The sequence below is a fragment of the Coregonus clupeaformis genome, chromosome 2 (assembly GCF_020615455.1).
Source record: "Coregonus clupeaformis isolate EN_2021a chromosome 2, ASM2061545v1, whole genome shotgun sequence".
Lineage (NCBI taxonomy): Eukaryota > Metazoa > Chordata > Actinopteri > Salmoniformes > Salmonidae > Coregonus > Coregonus clupeaformis.
Window position 1 is genome coordinate 35,528,171 of NC_059193.1, and position 22,429 is coordinate 35,550,599.

A 22,429-nucleotide genomic window follows, 5' to 3' on the forward strand; every position below is an offset into this window, starting at 1 on the left:
TTAAGTAGCCCTATTTTGAGATGTGAGATATCACAATCTCTTTCAATAATGACAGGAATGGAGGAGGTCTGTGTTCCAGTGAGATTGGTAAGGCGAACACCGCCATGTTTAGTTTTGCTCAACTTAGATTGAGGCACAGACACGGTCTCATTGGGGATAACTGAGCTGACTACACTGACTGTGCTAGTGGCAGACTCACTATGCTGGCAGGCTGGCTAACAGCATGCTGCCTGGCCTGCACCCTATCTCATTGTGGAACCCTGTCTATGTTGGTAGATAAGATGAGAGCACCCCTCCAGCTAGGATGGAGTCTGTCACTCCTCAGCAGGCCAGGCTTGGTCCTGTTTGTGGGTGAGTCCCAGAAAGAGGGCCAATTATTTACAAATTCTATCTTTTGGGAGGGACAGAGAACAGTTTTCAACCAGCGATTGAGTTGTGAGACTCTGCTGTAGAGCTCATCATTCGCCCTAACTGGGAGGGGGCCAGAGACAATTACTCGATGCCGACACATCTTTCTAGATAATTTACATGCTGAAGCTGTGTTGTTCATTGACTACAGCTCAGCGTTCAACACCATTTTCCCTCTAAGCTCGTCACCAAGCTTAGGACCCTGGGACTGAACACCTCCCTCTGCAATTGGATCCTGGACTTCCTGACCGGCCGACCCCAGGTGGTGAGAATAGGCAACATCATCTCCGCCACGCTGATCCGCAACACGGGGGTCCCTCAGGGGTGTATGCTTAGTCCCCTCCTGTATTCCCTGTTCAACCACGACTGCTTGGCCACGTACAACACCAACCACCATCATCAAGTTTGCTGACGACACAATGGTGGTAGGCCTAATCACCGGCGACGATGAGACAGCCAACAGGGAGGAGGTCAGTGACCTGGCAGTGTGGTGCCAGGATAACAACCTCTCCGTCAACGTCAGTAAGACCAAGGAGCTGATTGTGGACTATAGGAAACAGGGGGGCGAGCACGCCCCCATCCACATCGACTGGGCTGCAGTGGAGCGGGTCGAGAGCTTCAAGTTCCTCAGTGTCCAAATCACTAAAGACTTAAAATGGTCCACGCGCACAGTCGTGAAGACGGAGCGACAGCGCCTCTTCCCCCTCAAGAGGTTGAAAAGGTTTGGCATGTCCAAATCCTCAAAAAGTTCTACAGCTGCACCATTGGGAGCATCTTGACTGGCTGCATCACTGCTTGGTATGGCAACAGCACCGCCCTCAATCGCATGGCGTGAGGGTGATGCGGACATCCCAGTACATCACTGGGGCCGAGCTCCCTGCCTTCCAGGACCTCCTATATCAGGCGGTGTGAAAAATTGTAATTAGGTATGTTAAAAAACTGCTGTTCTCTGTTGGAATTGTGTGGGCGTACTCCAACAACAGAATGGTGTGGGTGTATACTGGTTTTAGTGGGGTAATATTTGATGTGTGTGTAAATACACTGAGTGTACAAAACATTAGGAACACCTGCTCTTTCCATGACATAGACTGACCAGGGGAATCCAGGTGAAAGCTATGATTGATGTCACCTGTTAAATCCACTTCAATCAGTGTAGATGAAGGGGAGGAGACAGGTTTAAAAAGGATTTGTAAGCCATTAAACAATTGAGACATGGATTGTGTATGTGTGCCATTCAGAGGGTGATGTGTACATTCAGCCTCTTGTGAATTGATGTAAAATTATGAAACAGAGAGACAAAATATACTTATTTTATGGTTTATTCTCGTTTTTTCTTGGTCAACTTTTGGGGGAAGCCTGGCTTCCCTTGGCATCCATGAATACACACCACTGCATCCTTCTAAATAGACATATATTGTAATTGTCTTTTTTCTTTGTAATTAGGTGTGTTCAGAGAATGGAAGTCAGTAGCTGACACTGCACTTACCTGCACACATCAGTGTTTGTGTGTATTTGCTTAGTATCAGTTTCTGCTCTCTTTTATCTGTACTTAGCTTAGGAGGAGCCAGTTAAAGATGTACCTGCAGTGTCTGATCCTCCTTAAGATGGCACCTTGAAGGGCCTTTGTGTAAGAGGCACTTTCTCTAGTCATAATTCACTCTTCTGTGACTTCTGTGAACACACACACACACACACACACACACACAGTGCCACCTGAGCCCCTGCAGGATGGATGACCCTCTAAAACAATGAGAGAGTTGCCCTTGACTCTGCCTTCTGCTGTAATTCCTGCCTGGACCAACCTTGTCAAACTTTTTTTCTAAGATCTCATCCAAAAGTCTTCTCAGTGCCTTTCTTTGAGAACCTCAAACTTTCATCTTGATGGTCCCTGTGTAGCTTTGGTTCGATTCAACACAGAGAAAAGCCATTACAAAATCAATGCAAAGTACTGACTTTTGTGCCTTTTAATGTCGGGACTCTGCAAATAATATATGACATGGGGGTGATTCTATTAAACGGTTGAAGCTATCTGGGAAAATATGTTGCTGAAAAGAAGACTACAGTTTGTACATGTAGGCTATGAGACTTTTGAAAATCAATATTTTGAATGTGTTTTCTTTTCCCCTTCTCTCTTCAGGGTACGAAAAGACAGAAGACACGGCAATCTCAGAAAAGACCTCCTTAGCTGACCAAGAAGATGCACGACTGATATTCCTCAATCAGCCACAGTTTACCAAGTTCTGCAGCAATCACGTCAGGTAAAACCTCTGTTCATTGGTTGGCCTATCATCCTATTGTTTGCTTGCAGAATGCTGAAAGACTATAACTGTGACAATGCAATTTCCCATATGAAAGGATAGAAATAGAAAGTGATAGCTTAGCCCTAGAGACCTACTAGAGTTACTTACAGCGTGTAACTCATCTCGTGCAAACTATACCATGACTCAGGATGTTACATACATTTCCTCACACAACGCTCCAGTGCTGTCCGGAGCAAAGAGCGATTCAAGGACGGCTGCATTTTATATCGTCAGATATGTGCTTGGATGATAAAACGTCTATTCAATTGGGTGCACGGAGCTCCATCTAGTCACAGTTGCACTGCAGTACTTGACCTCACTCACTCACTCACTCACACACACACACACACACACACAAAAGGGGGAAAAAATATGAAACTGTGTTGCCACTTCACACAAATAGGCCGCTAGACAAACGGATAAGGTGCAACTCTTCCTTTGAAAAGGTAATTGTCTATTAGAATTGAAGTGATGAATTGACACAAGAATTAACAAAAATATGAGAATTATGAATAGCTGATAATTCTCAATGGCATCTGAAGATAATCCATACGGCTCAATTATCATGATTGAAGTGGTACTCTCAGGGGTATGCGCTGGTGTGAGAATCTGGGCTATTTTGGTAACGGCAACCCAGAGGCAAGCATTTTTTCAGTATCGACCCCCGGAAAATCTAGCCTATTTCCCTTTAAAAGGATACTTCGGGATTTTGCCCATTTATCTTCTTTCCCAGAATCAGATTAAGTTGTGGAAACCATTTTTATGTCTCTGTGTCAAGTATGAAGGAAGTTGGAGGTATTTTCACGAGCCAATGCTAACTAGCGTCAGCGCAATGACTGGAACATGCTAGCAGATACCATAGATTTCCAGTCATTATGCTAACGCTAGTTAGCAATTGCGCTAGCTCAAGTTAGCAACTTCTTTCAAACTGCACGCAGAGACATAAAAATGGTATCCACGAGTTCATCTGACCCTGGGGAAATAGATAAAGGGCCTCTGCCAAAATCCCAAAGTTTCCCTTTAACCCTTTAACCCCACAGAGACACAACAGACCAGTTACATTCGTTGAGTCAGTAGTACTACTAGCTAGGCCTACCTACACTATTCCACTATGGGCTACATACACTATTCCACTCTAGGCTACGCACATTAAAGACTTGACTCAAGCCCTCATGCCCACCCATCTCACTCTGACTCACTGTAGCCCTTATACAACCACTAAGAAAGCGTTTCCCAAACTCTGTCCTCAGGACCCCAAGGGGTGCACGTTTTGATTTTTGTCCAAACACTACACAGCTGATTTAAATGATCAAAGCTTGATGATTAGTTTATTATTTGAATCGGCTGTGTAGCGTTAGGGCAAAAACCAAAACGTGCACCCCTTGGGGTCCCGAGGACCGAGTTTGGGAACCCTGCGCTAAGGGCTCTCATTGCAGATTATTCCAGAGACTCTACCACATTAGGGTTGTGTTCCAACTGGCACCTTATTCCCTATGTATAGTGTACTACCCTAGTCTAAAGCAGTGCACTATTTAGAGAATAGAGTGCCATTTTAGGACTCAACCTGAGTTCGCTCGCTAGCGTTTCCCTGCTCCGTTCCTTGTGGAGCTGTGTTGCATTGAAAGGTCTGCGCTGGCCATCCTCTGTCAGGGAATATTAGCGTTAGCATTCCTGCTGCATGAGCGGCTGGAGATGTCTGAATCGCCCACACAGATCAAATCAAGCTTTATTTATACAGCACATTTCAGACATGGAATGCAACGCAATGTGCTTCACAGGAAAAAACAAATACAATTAAACAATGAAAATGACATACACAACAAACATGAGGATCAAAAAAAATATATACAAAAACTGAATGACTATAAAGCACCCTAAGGAAAAGCAAAGGTAAAATGTTGTGTTTTAAGATCTCTTTTAAATATGTCCACAGTTTCGGCCCCCCTCAAGTTCTCTGGCAGGCTATTCCAGAGACTGGGGGCATAATAACTAAAGGCAGAGAGAGACACACCGATCCACCGCCACAGAAGAACATAGGGCCGCAGCAACATACAGCAGAGTACAAGAATCAGATGGAACAGAAAATCAAGGATCAGATGGACACAAAATGAAATGAGAATGAGTCAATGTTTAGCATCTTAGCATAGAGTAACCAAGCAAGTCATGTTGGGCCCAAAATGTCTCTCTGGAATTCTCTTTTTATCCGCTGCTATCTTGGTTCTCCAATTCTCGTTCCGTCTTGTCAATGTGATTTTGTTCAATCTGATCCTTGAAAACTGTTGTTTGTTGCTGCTCATGTCTGTCACACTGCCATAAAGTGTCACCCCCAGTGTCACTTTCATAGCCTGATCCCTGATCTGTTTTTTGCTGTCTTGCCAACTCCTATTGCATGACAACAACCATAGGGTATTTCTATACGACACAAACAGATCTGGGACAAGGCAATCACTTAAAAACAAAAAGAAAACCCTGATGAAGGCCAAAAGCCAAAACACATTGGTTCTACTTTTAGCAATAAATACGTTTTTTATTTAATTCCATTGTTCATAATTCCAAGTGTTGCTGAATCTCTTCTCCACTTCAGCTTGCTCCTCAATTCTTGCAGCTTGGTTGGAAAGCGAGGTGGTGGCATTGATCCTTTCCCTTTACAAGGCAATCACTTTCTATTTAAACTATAATACCACTGAACTTTCAACATTTTACAACTAGCATGTTACTCTCCATCCACCGCACCGCTCCATCGCTATTACCACAAGCATTCATAGTAGCGTCTCCATAATGTTCTGTGGCCCCACTGTGGTGGCCTTGACGTTCGCTGTGTCTTTGTTCCAAATGGCACCCTATCACACAGACACAAATTAGCTCCTATGTGCCCTGGTCAAAGGTAGTGCACGATATAGGGAATAGGGTGCAATTTGGTACACAGCCTGCGTGAGGGATACTGTTTATTCAGCTACACTACTTGTCAGACCAGATCTTGTGCTAATGTAAATGTGACATGGAAGGTGGTGTTGGGATGTACAGTTGAAGTCGGAAGTTTACATACACTTAGGTTGGAGTCATTAACTAGTTTTTCAACCACTCCACACATTTCTTGTTAACAAACTATAGTTTTGACAAGTCGGATAGGACATCGACTTTGTGCATGACACAAGTCATTTTTCCAACAATTTTTTGCAGACAGATTATTTCACTTATAATTCACTGAATCACAATTCCAGTGGGTCAGAAGTTTACATACATTAAGTTGACTGTGCCTTTAAACAGCTTGGAAAATTCCAGAAAATGATGGCATGGCTTTAGAAGCTTCTGATAGGCTAATTGACATCATTTGAGTCAATTGGAGGTGTACCTGTGGATGTATTTCAAGGCCTACCTTCAAACTCAGTGCCTCTGCTTGACATCATGGGAAAATCAAAAGAAATCAGCCAAGACCTCAGAAAAAAATTGTAGACTTCCACAAGTCTGGTTCATCCTTGGGAGCAATTTCCAAATGCCTGAAGGTACCACGTTCATCTGTACAAACAATAGTACGCAAGTATAAACACCATGGGACCACGCAGCCGTCATACCGCTCAGGAAGGAGACGCGTTCTGTCTCCTAGAGATGAACGTACTTTGGTGCGAAAAGTGCAAATCAATCCCAGAACAACAGCAAAGGACCTTGTGAAGATGCTGGAGGAAACAGGTACAAAAGTATCTATATCCACATTAAAACGAGTCCTATGTCGACATAACCTGAAAGGCCGCTCAGCAAGGAAGAAGCCACTGCTCCAAAACCGCCATATAAAGGCCAGACTATGATTTGCAACTGCACATGGGGACAAAGATCGTACTTTTTGGAGAAATGTCCTCTGGTCTGATGAAACAAAAATAGAGCTGTTTGGCCATAATGACTATCGTTATGTTGGGAGGAAAAAGGGGATAGCTTGCAAGCCGAAGAACACCATCCCAACCGTGAAGCACGTGGGTGGCACCGTCATGCTGTGGGGGTGCTTTGCTGCAGGAGGGACTGGTGCACTTCACAAAATAGATGGCATCATTAGGAAGGAAAATTAACTGGAAATATTGACGCAACAGCTCAAGACATCAGTCAGGAAGTTAAAGCTTGGTCGCAAATGGGTCTTCCAAATGGACAATGACCCCAAGCATACTTCCAAAGTTGTGGCAAAATGGCTTAAGGACAACAAAGTCAAGGTATTGGAGTGGCCATCACAAAGCCCTGACCTCAATCCTATAGAAAAAAAGCATGTGCGAGCAAGGAGGCCTACAAACCTGACTCAGTTACACCAGCTCTGTCAGGAGGAATGGTTCAAAATTCACCCAACTTGTTGTGGGAAGCTTGTGGAAGACTACCCGAAATGTTTGACCCAAGTTAAACAACAATTTAAAAGCAATGCAACCAAATACTAATTGAGTGTATGTAAACTTCTGACTCTCTGGGAATGTGATGAAAGAAATAAAAGCTTAAATAAATCATTCTCTCTACTATTATTCTGACATTTCACATTCTTAAAATAAAGTGGTGATCCTAACTAAGACAGGACATTTTTACTAGGATTAAATGTCAGGAATTGTGAAAAACTGAGTTTAAATGTATTTGGCTAAGGTGTATGTAAACTTCAGAATTCAACTGTATATAACTTGCACTACAGCAAACAGAAGTGGCAGGCAGGGCAAGCTGTTGTCCATTGTCTGTTCCGCGAAACGCTAGCGGTGGGTCCATGCAGAGAATAAGGGACAAGGGGGCACACGTGTACGCATCAGAGGAGGCTGCTGAGGGGAGGGCAGCTCATAATAATGGCTGGAATGCAGTTAATGGAATGGTATCAAACACATGGAAACCATGTGTTTATTGTGTTCGATTCCATTTATTCCGTTCCAGCCATTACTATGAGCCCGTCCTCCCCAATTAAGGTGCCACCTGTGGTACGCATGTATGAGCTGTCCGTCCCGCCATACACGGAGGTAAAAAATGCAACTAGATTGATAAGTTATCCAGAAAGGTATGAATTTGTATTAAAACAGATATTCCTAAAAAGGCTATGAAAACAAGTAACACTTGAGCCTTATGTCTATCATCTTACCCCATTGTCAGGATCTCCCCAAACTGTTCTAAACCTACATTTTAAAGGAGAAACACAATTAGATGTGGGCAATAACCAATTAGGGGTATACTGCATACAATTAACTAGTCCAGACAATGAACCAAACTAACAAACAAACTGAAGATGTAGTTGATAGATTAAGTGCACTTACAGTGCATTCGGAAAGTTTTCAGACCCCTTGACCTTTTCCATATTTTGTTACGTTAAAGCCTTATTCTAAAATGAATGAAAGTTTTTTTCCCCTCATCAATCTACACACAATACCCCATAATGACAAAGCAAAAATAGTTTTTTTGACATTTTTGGAAATATAACATAAGTATTCAGACCCTTTACTCAGTACTTTTTTGATGCACCTTTGGCAGCGATTACAGCCTTGAGTCTTCTTGGGTATGACGCTACAAGCTTGGAACACCTGTATTTGGGGAGTTTCTCCCATTCTTCTCTGCAGATCCTCTCAAGCTCTGTCAGGTTGGATGGGGAGCGTCGCTGCACTATTTTCAGGTCTCTCCAGAGAAATGTTAGATCGGGTTTAAGTCCTGACTTTGGCTGGGCCACTCAAGGACATTCAGAGACTTGTCCCGAAGCCACTCCTGGGTTGTCTTGGCTGTGTGCTTAGGGTTGTTGTCCTATTGGAAGGTGAACCTTCGCCACATTCTGAGGTCCTGAGCGCTCTGGAGCAGGTTTTTATCAAGGATCTCTCTGTACTTTGCTCCGTTGATCTTTCCTTTGATGCTGACTAGTCTCCCAGTCCCTGTCGCTGAAAAACATTCCATAGCATGATGCTGCCACCACCATGCTTCACCGTAGGAATGGTATTGGCCAGGTGATGAGCGGTGCCTGGTTTATTCCAGATGTGACGCTTGGCATTCAGGCCAAAGAGTTCAATCTTGTTTCTCATGGTCTGAGAGTCCTTTAGGTGCCTTTTGGCAAACTCCAAGCGGACTGTCATGTGCCTTTTACTGAGGAGTGGCTTCCGTCTGGCCACTCTACCATAAAGGCCTGATTGGGAGTGCTGCAGAGATGTTTGTCCTTCTGGAAGGTTCTCCCATCTCCATAGAGGAACTCTGGAGCTCTGAAGAGTGACCATCAGGTTCTTGGTGACCTCCCTGACCAAGGTCCTTCTCCCCTGATGGCTCAGTTTGGCCGGGCGGCCAGCCCTAGGAAGGTTCCGAACTTCTTCCATTTAAGAATGATGGAGGCCACTGTGTTCTAGGGGACCTTCAATGCTGCAGAAATTTTTTGGTACCCTTCCCCAGATCTGTGCCTTGACACAATCTTTTCTCGGAGCTCAACGGACAATCCCTTCGACCTAATGGCTTGGTTTTTGCTCTGACATGCACTGTCAACTGTGGGACCTTATATAGACAGGTGTGTGCCTTTTCAAATGTTTGTATTTATTAGGGATCCTGGGGTCCAAACATGTTAAAGCGCTTACAAAATATGAAACAGTACATCATATGACATTATTACACCACTACCTATCTACAATACAAAATGTTTAATACCACCATACAACAATGTGTGCGTATGCATGTGTCTATACCTTTGTGTGTGTCTCTTCACTGTCCCTGTTGTTCCATAAGATGTATTTTTAAAATCTGATTCTACTGCTTGCATCAGTTACCTGATATGGAATAGAGTTCCATGTAGTCATGGCTCTATGTAGTACTGTACACCTCCCATAGTCTGTTCTGGACTTGGGGACTGTGAAGAGACCTCTGGTGGCATGTCTTGTGGGGTATGCTGTGTGCCAGTATTCCAAACAGACAGCTCAGTACGTTCAGCTTGTCAACACCTCTTACAAAAACAAGCAGTGATGAAGTCAATGTCTCTTCCACTCTGAGCCAGGAGAGACTGACATTCATGTCATTAATGTTAGCTCTCCGTGTACTTTTAAGGGCCAGCCGTGCTGCTCTGTTCTGAGCCAACTGCAATTTTCCCAAGACCCTCTTTGTGGCACCTGACCACACTACTGAACAGTAGTCTAGGTGCGACAAAACTAGGGCCCGTAGGACCTGCCTTGTTGATAGTGTTGTTAAGAAGGCAGAGCAGCGCTTAATTATGGACATACCTCTCCCCATTTTAGCTCCCCATTTTAGCTACTGTTGACAGTCTACAATCCAGGGTTACTCCAAGCAGTTTAGTCACCTCAACTTGCTCAATTTCCACATTATTCATTACGAGATGTAGTTGAGGTTTAGGGTTTAGTGAATGATTTGACCCAAATAGAATGCTTTTAGTTTTGGAAATATTCAGGACTAACCTATTCCTTGCCACCCATTCCGAAACTAACTGCAACTCTTTGTTAAGTGTTGCAGTTATTTCAGTTGCTGTAGTAGCAGACGTGTATAGTGTTTAGTCATCCGCATACATAGACACACTGGCTTTACTCAATGCCAGTGGCATGTCGTTAGTAAAGATGGACAAAAGCAAGGGGCCTAGACAGCTGCCCTGGGGAATTCCTGATTCTACCTGGATTATACACCCTCTGTGTTCTGTTAGACAAGTAACTCTTTATCCCCATTATAGCAGGGGGTGTAAAGCCATAATACATACGTTTTTCCAGCAGCAGACTATGATCAATAATGTCAAAATCTATTGAATTTCCCACAGGTGGACTCCAATCAAGTTGTAAAAACATCTCAAGGATGACCAATGGACACAGGATGCACCTGAGCTCAATTTCGATTATCATAGCAAAGGGTCTTAATAATTACGTAAATAAGGTATTTTTGTTTTTATTTTTAATACATTTGCAAAGATTTCTAAAAACCTGTGTTCACTTTGTCATTATGGGGTATTGTGTGTAGATTGAGGATTTTTTAAAATGTAATCCATTTTAGAATAAGGCGTAACAAAATGTGGAAAAAGTCAAGGGGTCTGAATACTTTCTGAATGCATGTAATAATGGTAAATCTGAGCCCAATTCAACGAATATAGTTCACATTTAAAACAGTTAAAGGAGGAAATAGTGTCCTAGTGAAGATGACATCTTTACTTGCTCACACACACGCACACGAAAGGACACATGCACACACACACACATGGACACAGAAGGACACATCCACACGCAAAGACACACACACACCAGGGTTTCCGTTAGCCGGTAAATGCCGGCTTTTGTCCGATATTTATTTTTTAAAGCTGATTTGTTTGTTTTTTTTGCAGGCCAAATCGTACAAAAAAAACAATAATCCATTGCAAAATAATGCTTTTTATTCATTGATGGAAATACCAGTCGATGTGCTCCAACTTAAAAGGGAAATATACTTCATAGGCTAATACACTGAACAAAATGTAGTATTTTTGTCTGTAATAAAGCCCTTTTGTGGGGAAATACTCATTCTGATTGGCTGGGCCTGGCTCCCCAGTGGGTGGCCCTATGCCCACCCATGGCTGCACCCCTGCCCAGTCATGTGAAATCCATAGATTAGGGCCTAATGAATTTACTTCAATTGACTGATTTCCTTATATGAACTGTAACTGAGTAAAATCTTTAGAAATTGTTGCATGTTACGTGTATATATATTTTCAGTATACATTTTCAAGCTGCTTGGAAATTAGTGTCGGGTGTGTGAGTTTCTATTTTTACTCACACAAAAGACGCAAAATCCTCTTAAGGGACTTCAGTGTATCCCGACTGGGAAAAATTACAGAAGATTGTGTTGATTATCCCCGTTTCCAGTGTGCCCGCCGAGAGGGGATTCTTTCTCCAAAACAGAGTAAAGACGGCCTCAAGATCACGCCTTCTGGAGGAAAAGTAACGAGGCTGATGTGCATCGCAAGCTTCTCCAAGGAGTTGGAAAGTTTTGACTTCCCAACAGCATCTGCTCACTCTGAGCAGGCCAAGGTCTGCTCAAAATTATTGCATTAGTCAGGCCCGGTCCTAGCAGTTCTGCTGCTGCCCTAGGCAAGATCAACATATGCCTCCCCTGTGTCTTGTATAGTATACACATTTGGAATGTATTGATAGACTAGAGTAGAGTAATGAAGTGTGTCATGCACAAATGGTGCATTTCAGTTGCGCTTATTCCGTTGCACTTGGAAACAAAACATTGTTGCCAACTATTCACATCGGAGAGTTACAATTTTGCTATCGCTAGGCAGCCAACTGCCTATAGTAGGAAACAGAGTTGTTATCAATAAGCCACATAGCCTATATAACACATGACACGAGTCATGACCCCACGATAGTTCAAATGACAATAAACCTAACATTTATTAACATCATCCAGTAGAACTGTAAAAAGAGTGAGATAATCTTTGAGCTTTAGAAACAAGTGCTTTCATAAATGCTTTGCGCGGGCCTCGTTGTTTCACAGGAGCATTGTAAAATAAGCTTTTTCTCAATGAACCAGCCTTAACGAATTTCGTTTGTTTACATATTATATTTGATTGTCCAACATCAGTTTGATAATTTCTTCATTTTGTGGCCGCCTAGAGTGGCCTCTTTCCACTGCTGTGGTGCTGAATTGCACTGGAAGTGGGACGTACCGGCCCTGGTGTTCGTAGACGGCCCTGTTTTGTTATTCATTAGGCCTAATTAAAATGTTCATGCCTAGGCTAAATTAAATTAGAGGTCTAATAATAAAACAGCTAATAAAACAGCTGTGTTTTGTTATTTATTAATTAAAATGTTCATACAGGACAGGCCATTTCCATTTCGTTTTTGTATTTCTTTAAATGATATTCATTTATGATTTAAGGCAGGGATTAAGATGCCACTTTTCAATAACACCTGTCATGCTGGAATAATAACATTGTTCTACTTTATTTTATTGAACTTTACAGGCAAATGTATATTCTGTTAAAATGAATTACAATAATCTAAATGTGATTTTGAGCACGGTGGGTGGACTACCTAATGCGTTACTATGCACCCAATGCATATGGATGTCTGGTAAATTTCTGAAATGTTCAGGTACATTTTTAACTTGCCGGTCTGATTGTCCGCCGCCAAATTTTCCTAACAGAAACGGAAACCCTGACACACACACACACACACACACACGCACACACACACAGAAAAAAGCAACACTGAACCATGTGTGAGAGCACCAGCTGTTCTTGATGACTGTATGATCACGCTCTCTGTAGCCGATGTAAGACCTTTAAACAAGTTAACATTTACATGGCCGCAGGGCCAGACAGATTACCAGGGTGCTTTAAGCATGCGCTGACATTTCAACCTCTCTCTGACCCAGTCTGTAATACCTACAGTGAGGGAAAAAAGTATTTGATCCCCTGCTGATTTTGTACGTTTGCCCACTGACAAAGAAATGATCAGTCTATAATTTTAATGGTAGGTTTATTTGAACAGTGAGAGACAGAATAACAACAACAAAAATCCAGAAAAACGCATGTCAAAAATGTTATAAATTGATTTACATTTTAATGAGGGAAATAAGTATTTGATCCCTCTGCAAAACATTACTTAGAACCAGGATCTCTAGTAGCACAGCTAGCACTGCGATGTGTAGGCAACAACACATCCGCCACGCTGACCTTCAACACGGGGGCCCCTCAGGGGCGCGTGTTCAGTCCCATCCTGTACTTCCTGTTCACCCACGACTGCGTGCACGACTCCAACACCATCATTAAGTTTGCTGACGACACGACGGTGGTCGGCCTGATTACCGAAGACGATGAGACAGCCTAGGTGGGCAAGACAAAGGAGCTTATCGTGGACTACAGGAAACAGAGGGCCGAACACGGCCCCATTCACATCAACGGGGCTGTAGTAGAGCGGGTCGAGAGCTTCAAGTTCCTCTGTGTCCATATCACTAAGGACCTATCATGGTCTAAACACACCAACACAGTCGTAAAGAGAGCATGCCTCTTCTCCCTCGGGAGGCTGAAAAGATTTGGCATGGGCCCTCAGATCCTCAAAAAGTTATATAGCTGCACCATTGAGATGATCTTGACTGACTGCATCACCGCTTGGTGTGGCAACTGCTTGGCATCCGACTGCAAGGCACTACAGAGGGTAGTGCATACGGACCAGTACGTCACTCGGGCCGACACCCTGCCATCCTGGACTTCTATACCAGGCGGTGTCAAAGGAAGGCCCTAAAAATTCTCAAAGACTCCAGCCACCGAAGTTATAGACTCTTCTCTCTGCTATCGCACGGCAAGCGGTACCGGAGCGCCAAGTCTGTGACCAGAAGGCACCTGAGCAGCTTCTACCCCCAAGCCTGCTGAACAGTTAATCAAATGGCTGCCCGGACAATTTGCATTGACCCCCTTTATTATTTATTTCTTTATCTTAATTGTTTTGCACTGACTCCCTTGCACCGGCTCTATGCACATTCACTAGACTCTACCCACACACTCACACATACTACACTGACACTCCAACACGCACACACAGGCTAATCCAACTTTGATGTAATGTCCTTAAACAAGTCAAAATGAGGCTCAGTAGTGTGTGTGGCCTTTATGATCTCCCTACAATGCCTGGGCATGCTCCTGATGAGGTGGCGGATGGTCTCCTGAGGGATCTCCTCCCAGACCTGGACTAAAGCATCCGCCAACTCCTGGACAGTCTGTGGTGCAACGTGGCGTTGGTGGATGGAGCGAGACATGATGTCCCAGATGTGCTCAATTGGATTCAGGTCTGGGGAACGGGCGGTCCATAGCATCAATGCTTTCCTCTTGCAGGAACTGCTGACACACTCCAGCCACATGAGGTCTAGCATTGTCTTGCATTAGGAGGAACCCAGGGCCCCTCTCTCACAGACAGAGCCCCCCACTATACGGGTGAGACGATGGAGTGCTATCTCTTTTCATTGACTGTCTGCCAGTCTCTCGCTCGCCAGTGTACTATCCACCCCCTATCTCTGTTTGTTTTACCAATGGTTGTGTGTGTGTGTGAATGTCTGCTTATTGATGTTGATTTATTGAACTCTGTCTGATCGAGTGCCTTGTCTATGGATGGATAGCCTAACGTAGCATGCGTAAAAGAAACGCCTGAGCGGGGTTCACACATTCGGTTTTCAGGGGAAAAGGAAGCTAGGTTGAAGATACTGTATCCCCGAAAACCGTATGTTTCTGGTTTCTACAGATCCCGCTGAGGATGATGGATGGAGGCCTATTATGGATTGTGTGTTTATATCATCAGTGTTTTTGGTGTGTGTGCAAAAGCTTTACCGGCGATGCTTTATGCTACACTTATCTACATCAGTAGATAAGGTATTGTGTGAAAAAAATATACATATCATTGCCATCCCCTAAATAAAACATAAAACCATCACCATTGATGACAACTCCAAACACTGACTCCCCTCGGATTGCTGGCGGTATTCACTAGACTCTACCCACACACTCACACATACTACACTGACACTCCAACACGCACACACTGTGTACACTCACTCACACACACAAAACACACACACACACACACACACACGCATATTGACGCCACTCATACACACACACTCACACACTTTCACACTTCACATGAGCTACTGCTACTCTGTTTATTATACACTGCTCAAAAAAAGAAAGGGAACACTAAAATAACACATCCTAGATCTGAATGAATGAAATAATCTCATTAAATACTTTGTTCTTTACATAGTTGAATGTGCTGACAACAAAATCACACCAAAATTATCAATGGAAATCAAATTTATCAACCCATGGAGGTCTGGATTTGGAGTCACCCTCAAAATTAAAGTGGAAAACCACATTACAGGCTAATCCAGCTTTGATGTAATGTCCTTAAACAAGTCAAAATGAGGCTCAGTAGTGTGTGTGGCCTCCACGTGCCTGTATGATCTCCCTACAATGCCTGGGCATGCTCCTGATGAGGTGGCGGATGGTCTCCTGAGGGATCTCCTCCCAGACCTGGACTAAAGCATCCGCCAACTCCTGGACAGTCTGTGGTGCAACGTGGCGTTGGTGGATGGAGCGAGACATGATGTCCCAGATGTGCTCAATTGGATTCAGGTCTGGGGAACGGGCGGTCCATAGCATCAATGCTTTCCTCTTGCAGGAACTGCTGACACACTCCAGCCACATGAGGTCTAGCATTGTCTTGCATTAGGAGGAACCCAGGGCCAACCGCACCAGCATATGGTCTCACAAGGGGTCTGAGGATCTCATCTCGGTACCTAATGGCAGTCAGGTTACCTATGGCGAGCACATGGAGGGCTGTGCGGCCCCCCAAAGAAATGCCACCCCACACCATGACTGACCCACCGCCAAACCGGTCATGCTGGAGGATGTTGCAGGCAGCAGAACGTTCTCCACGGCGTCTCCAGACTCTGTCACGTCTGTCACATGTGCTCAGTGTGAACCTGCTTTCATCGGTGAAGAGCACAGGGCGCCAGTGGCGAATTTGCCAATCTTGGTGTTCTCTGGCAAATGCCAAACGTCCTGCACGGTGTTTGGCTGTAAGCACAACCCCCACCTGTGGACGTCGGGCCCTCATACCACCCTTATGGAGTCTGTTTCTGACCGTTTGAGCAGACACATGCACATTTGTGGCCTGCTGGAGGTCATTTTGCAGGGCTCTGGCAGTGCTCCTCCTGCTCCTCCTTGCACAAAGGCGGAGGTAGCGGTCCTGCTGCTGGGTTGTTGCCCTCCTACGGCCTCCTCCACGTCTCCTGATGTACTGGCCTGTCTCCTGGTAGCGCCTCCATGCTCTGGACACTACGCTGACAGACACAGTAAACCTTCTTGCCACAGCTCGCATTGATGTGCCATCCTGGATGAGCTGCACTACCTGAGCCACTTGTGTGGGTTGTAGACTCCGTCTCATGCTACCACTAGAGTGAAAGCACCACCAGCATTCAAAAGTGACCAAAACATCAGCCAGGAAGCATAGGAACTGAGAAGTGGTCTGTGGTCACCACCTGCAAAACCAGTCCTTTATTGGGGGTGTCTTGCTAATTGCCTATAATTTCCATCTGTTGTCTATTCCATTTGCACAACAGCATGTGAAATGTATTGTCAATCAGTGTTGCTTCCTAAGTGGACAGTTTGATTTCACAGAAGTGTGATTGACTTGGAGTTACATTGTGTTGTTTAAGTGTTCCCTTTATTTTTTTGAGCAGTGTATATCCTGATTGCCTAGTCACTTTTACCCCTACCCACATGTACATACCGTATTACCTCAACTATGTCATACCCCTGCACATTGACTCGGCACTGGTACTCCTTGTATATAGCCTCGGTATTGTTTTTATGGTGTTACTATTTCATTTTTTTATTTATCAAATATTTTTCTTACTTTTTAAGTCTGCACTGTTGGGAATGGGCTTGTAAGGAAGCATTTCACTGTAAAGTCTACACCTTTTATATTCGGCGCATTTGACCAATAAAATTGTATTTGACTCAATAGTAAAACTCAATGGAGGCTTGAAAAAGTCTTACTTGACCCGTGTGCTGATGAGGCTCGCCATCACAGCACTCTGCAAGGCTGGTACGTTATTGTACTACGGCCTATTGTATAGCCGTCTACAGCCATGTGTGCCGTTGTCTGATATCCCCCTCTCTCACAGACAGAGCCCCCCACTATACGGGTGAGACGATGGAGTGCTATCTCTTTTCATTGACTGTCTGCCAGTCTCTCGCTCGCCAGTGTACTATCCACCCCCTATCTCTGTTTGTTTTACCAATGGTTGTGTGTGTGTGTGAATGTCTGCTTATTGATGTTGATTTATTGAACTCTGTCTGATCGAGTGCCTTGTCTATGGATGGATAGCCTAACGTAGCATGCGTAAAAGAAACGCCTGAGCGGGGTTCACACATTCGGTTTTCAGGGGAAAAGGAAGCTAGGTTGAAGATACTGTATCCCTGAAAACCGTATGTTTCTGGTTTCTACAGATCCCACTGAGGATGATGGATGGAGGCCTATTATGGATTGTGTGTTTATATCATCAGTGTTTTTGGTGTGTGTGCAAAAGCTTTACCGGCGATGCTTTATGCTACACTTATCTACATCAGTAGATAAGGTATTGTGTGAAAAAAATATATGTATCCGTTCTGGTGTCATGGTATACATCACAGGGTATATCTTCCCCAAAGTGCCTTTGCTGGCTGGCCCTGTAGTGCGGCTGTAAATAAGGCTCTGCCTGGTCTGCGGTGGAGAAGCTCTGCCAGGCATCCCTCGCTGCCATAGCTCACGCCTGCCAGGGGCACTTTACGACACCCCTGCCAGCTCCCCCTAGCTCCCCGTAATTATGCTTTATGGTCATTTAGTCCACTGGCCTGCCGTTCATCAATCACACAGTACCTTTGCAGCCAGAGCTCAAAGCTCAGCCACCTCCCTCTCCACTCCGGAGAAGCAGCTTCCAGGAATGGGTGGATTGCTCAAGGGTGAGAGGGGGATGGAGGTTGTGGTGGGGGTAGAAATGTATCAACTCCAAGCTGGATGGGGTATCTGGAGTTGCAGGGGGACAGATAAGATATATAAGATACACTCAGTGTATACAGTGCATTCGGAAATGTTCAGACCCTTTCACTTTTTCCACATTTTGTCACGTTACAGCCTTATTCTAAAATGGATTAAATAAAAAAATGTCCTCATCAATCTACACACAATACCCCATATGACAAAGCAAAAACAGGTTTTTTTTAACGTAAATATTCAGACCCTTTGCTATGAGACTCGAAATTGAGCTCAGGTGCATCCTGTTGCCATTGATCGTCCTTGAGATCCGAGACAGGATTGTGTCGAGGCACAGATCTGGGGAAGGGTACCAAAACATTTCTGCAGGAAACCAGGCACCGCTCATCACCTGGCCAATACCATCCCTACGGTGAAGCATGGTGGTGGCAGCATCATGCTGTGGGATGTTTTTCAGCGACAGGGACTGGGAGACTAGTCAGGATCAAGGGAAAGATGAACGGAGCAAAGTACAGAGAGATCCTTGAGAAAAACCTGCTCCAGAGCGCTCAGGACCTGTCTGGGGCTAATGTTCACCTTCCAACAGGACAACGACGCTAAGCACACAGCCAAGACAATGCAGGAGTGGCTTCAGGACAAGTCTCTGAATGTCCTTGAGTGGCTCAGCCAAAGTCCGGACTTGAACCCGATCGAACATCTCTGGAGAGACCTGAAAATAGCTGTGCAGCGAGGGTCCCCATCCAACCTGACAGAGCTTGAGAGGATCTGCAGAGAAGAATGGGAGAAACTCCCCAAATACAGGTGTGCCAAGCTTGTAGCGTCATACCCAAGAAGACTCGAGGCTGTAATCACTGCTAAAAGTGCTTCAACAAAGTACTGAGTAAAGGGTCTGAATACTTATGTAAATGTGATATTTCATAAAAAAAATATATTTCTAAATCTGCAAGAATGTCCAAAAACCTGTTTTTGGTTTGTCATTATTGGGTATTGTGTGTGTGTGTGTGTGTGTGTGTGTGTGTGTGTGTGTGTGTGTGTGTGTGTATTGAAAAAAACACACCATTTAATCAATTTTAGAATAGGGTTGTAACGTAACAAAATGTGGAAAAAGTGAAAGGGTCTGAATACTTTCCGAATGCACTGTATATATTTTGTATACTGTTAGCGAAAAGCAACTGATTCATTTAACTGAACTGACGGTTTTTCTGTATTTCTCTCTCCATCTTTCTGTATTATGTCTCTCTCTCTCTCTCTCTATCTCGCTCTGTCTCTCTGTCTCAATCTCCCTCCCTTTCCATCTCTCTCTGCCCTGCAGCACTGCAAAGTATAATGTCCTCACATTCCTGCCTCGGTTCCTCTACTCTCAGTTCAGAAGGGCTGCCAACTCCTTCTTCCTCTTTATCGCTCTCCTGCAGGTAAGAGACAGATTCTTTATATTGGTTGCTATGTCCTTGGCATCTGTAGCAAAGGTCACATGCAGGGGTTGGAAACAAAATAGTTTTCCAATTGTTTTGTTCTGAGCAGAACCAGTATTTTCTTTTTGTTCTGTTCACTGTTCCGACCAGCAAAATAAAGTTCTGAACTGATTCCAACCCCAAAAAAGTAACGGTTTATATCCTTCCTTTCTGTTCCTTTTTAAACCATATTGTGTATTGCTCGCTAACATACTACTACGTTACAGTCGGGGGAAATGATTTAAAAAAAAATGTTTGCTAACATACAGTATCTCACAAAAGTGAGTACACCCCTCACATTTTTGTAAATATTTGAGTATATCTTCTCATGTGACAACACTGAAGAAATGACACTTTTCTACAATGTAAAGTAGTGAGTGTACAGCTTGTATAACAGTGTAAATTTGCTGTCCCCTAAAAATAACTCAACACACAGCCATTAATGTCTAAACCGCTGGCAACAAAAGTGAGTACACCCCTAAGTGAAAATGTCCAAATTGGACCCAATTAGCTATTTTCCCTCCCTGGTGTCATGTGACTCGATAGTGTTACAAGGTCTCAGGTATGAATGGGGAGCAGGTGTGTTAAATTTGGTGTCATCACTCTCACACGCCCTCATACTGGTCACTGGAAGTTCAACATGGCACCTCATGGCAAAGAACTCTCTGAGGATCTGAAAAAAAGAATTGTTGCTCTACATAAAGATCGCCTGGGCTATAAGAAGATTGCCAAGACCCTGAAACTGATCTGCAGCACGGTGGCCAAGACCATACAGCAGTTTAACAGGACAGGTTCCACTCAGAACAGGCCTCGCCATGGTCGACCAAAGAAGTTGAGTGCACATGCTCAGCGTCATATCCAGAGGTTGTCTTTGGGAAATAGACGTATGAGTGCTGCCAGCATTGCTGCAGAGGTTGAAGGGGTGGGGGGTCAGCCTGTCAGTGCTCAGACCATACACCACACACTGCATCAAATTGGTCTGCATGGCTGTCGTCCCAGAAGGAAGCCTCTTCTAAAGATGATGCACAAGAAAGCCCGCAAACAGTTTGCTGAAGACAAGCAGACTAAGGACATGGATTACTGGAACCATGTCCTGTGGTCTGATGAGACCAAGATAAACTTATTTGGGTCAGATGGTGTCAAGCGTGTGTGGCGGCAACCAGGTGAGGAGTACAAAGACAAGTGTCTTGCCTACAGTCAAACATGGTGGTTGGAGTGTCATGGTCTGGGGCTGCATGAGTGCTGCCGGCACTGGGGAGCTACAGTTCATTGAGGGAACCATGAATGCCAACATGTACTGTGACATACTGAAGCAGAGCATGATCCCCTCCCTTCAGAGACTGGGCCGCAGGGCAGTATTCCAACATGATAAAGACCCCAAACACACCTCCAAGACGACCACTGCCTTGCTAAAGAAGCTGAGGGTAAAGGTGATGGACTGGCCAAGCATGTCTCCAGACCTAAACCCTATTGAGCATCTGTGGGGCATCCTCAAATGGAAGGTGGAGGAGTGCAAGGTCTCTAACATCCACCAGCTCCGTGATGTCGTCATGGAGGAGTGGAAGAGGACTCCAGTGGCAACCTGTGAAGCTCTGGTGAACTCCATGCCCAAGAGGGTTAAGGCAGTGCTGGAAAATGATGGTGGCCACACAAAATATTGACACTTTGGGCCCAATTTGGACATTTTCACTTAGGAGTGTACTCACTTTTGTTGCCAGCGGTTTAGACGTTAATGGCTGTGTGTTGTGTTATTTTGAGGGGACAGCAAATTTACACTGTTATACAAGCTGTACACTCACTACTTTACATTGTAGCAAAGTGTCATTTCTTCAGCGTTGTCACATGAAAAGATATACTCAAATATTTATAAAAATGTGAGGGGTGTACTCACTTTTGTGAGATACTGTAGGTAGGTAGGTAGGTAGGTAGCTAGTCCAGCTAGCTTTGTTAGCTAAACAACTACTGGTAGCAATATACAGTGGGGGAAAAAAGTATTTAGTCAGCCACCAATTGTGCAAGTTCTCCCACTTAAAAAGATGAGAGAGGCCTGTCATTTTCATCATAGGTACACGTCAACTATGACAGACAAATTGAGAAAAAAAATTCCAGAAAATCACATTGTAGGATTTTTTATGAATTTATTTGCAAATTATGGTGGAAAATAAGTCTTTGGTCACCTACAAGCACGCAAGATTTCTGGCTCTCACAGACCTGTAACTTCTTCTTTAAGAGGCTCCTCTGTCCTCCACCTGTATTAATAGCACCTGTTTGAACTTGTTATCAGTATAAAAGACACCTGTCCACAACCTCAAATAGTCACACTCCAAACTCCACTATGGCCAAGACCAAAGAGCTGTCAAAGGACACCAGAAACAAAATTGTAGACCTGCACCAGGCTGGGAAGACTGAATCTGCAATAGGTAAGCAGCTTGGTTTGAAGAAATCACCTGTGGGAGCAATTATTAGGAAATGGAAGACATACAAGACCACTGATAATCTCCCTCGATCTGGGGCTCCACGCAAGATCTCACCCCGTGGGGTCAAAATGATCACAAGAACGGTGAGCAAAAATCCCAGAACCACACGGGGGACCTAGTGAATGACCTGCAGAGAGCTGGGACCAAAGTAACAAAGCCTACCATCAGTAACACACTACGCCGCCAGGGACTCAAATCCTGCAGTGCCAGACGTGTCCCCCTGCTTAAGCCAGTACATGTCCAGGCCCGTCTGAAGTTTGCTAGAGTGCATTTGGATGATCCAGAAGAGGATTGGGAGAATGTCATATGGTCAGATGAAACCAAAA

At 44.3% G+C, this 22,429-nt stretch overlaps 1 protein-coding gene across 1 annotated transcript in view; it reads left to right on the forward strand.

Annotated features, from left to right (window-relative positions):
* The window catches only part of LOC121534793 (phospholipid-transporting ATPase IA), a 304,677-nt gene that overhangs the window by 41,383 nt on the left and 240,865 nt on the right, over positions 1–22,429 (forward strand). The window contains 2 exon segments of the mRNA XM_041841366.2: positions 2,546–2,666; positions 19,488–19,587. Of these exon segments, the coding sequence (XP_041697300.1) occupies positions 2,546–2,666; positions 19,488–19,587 (221 nt within the window).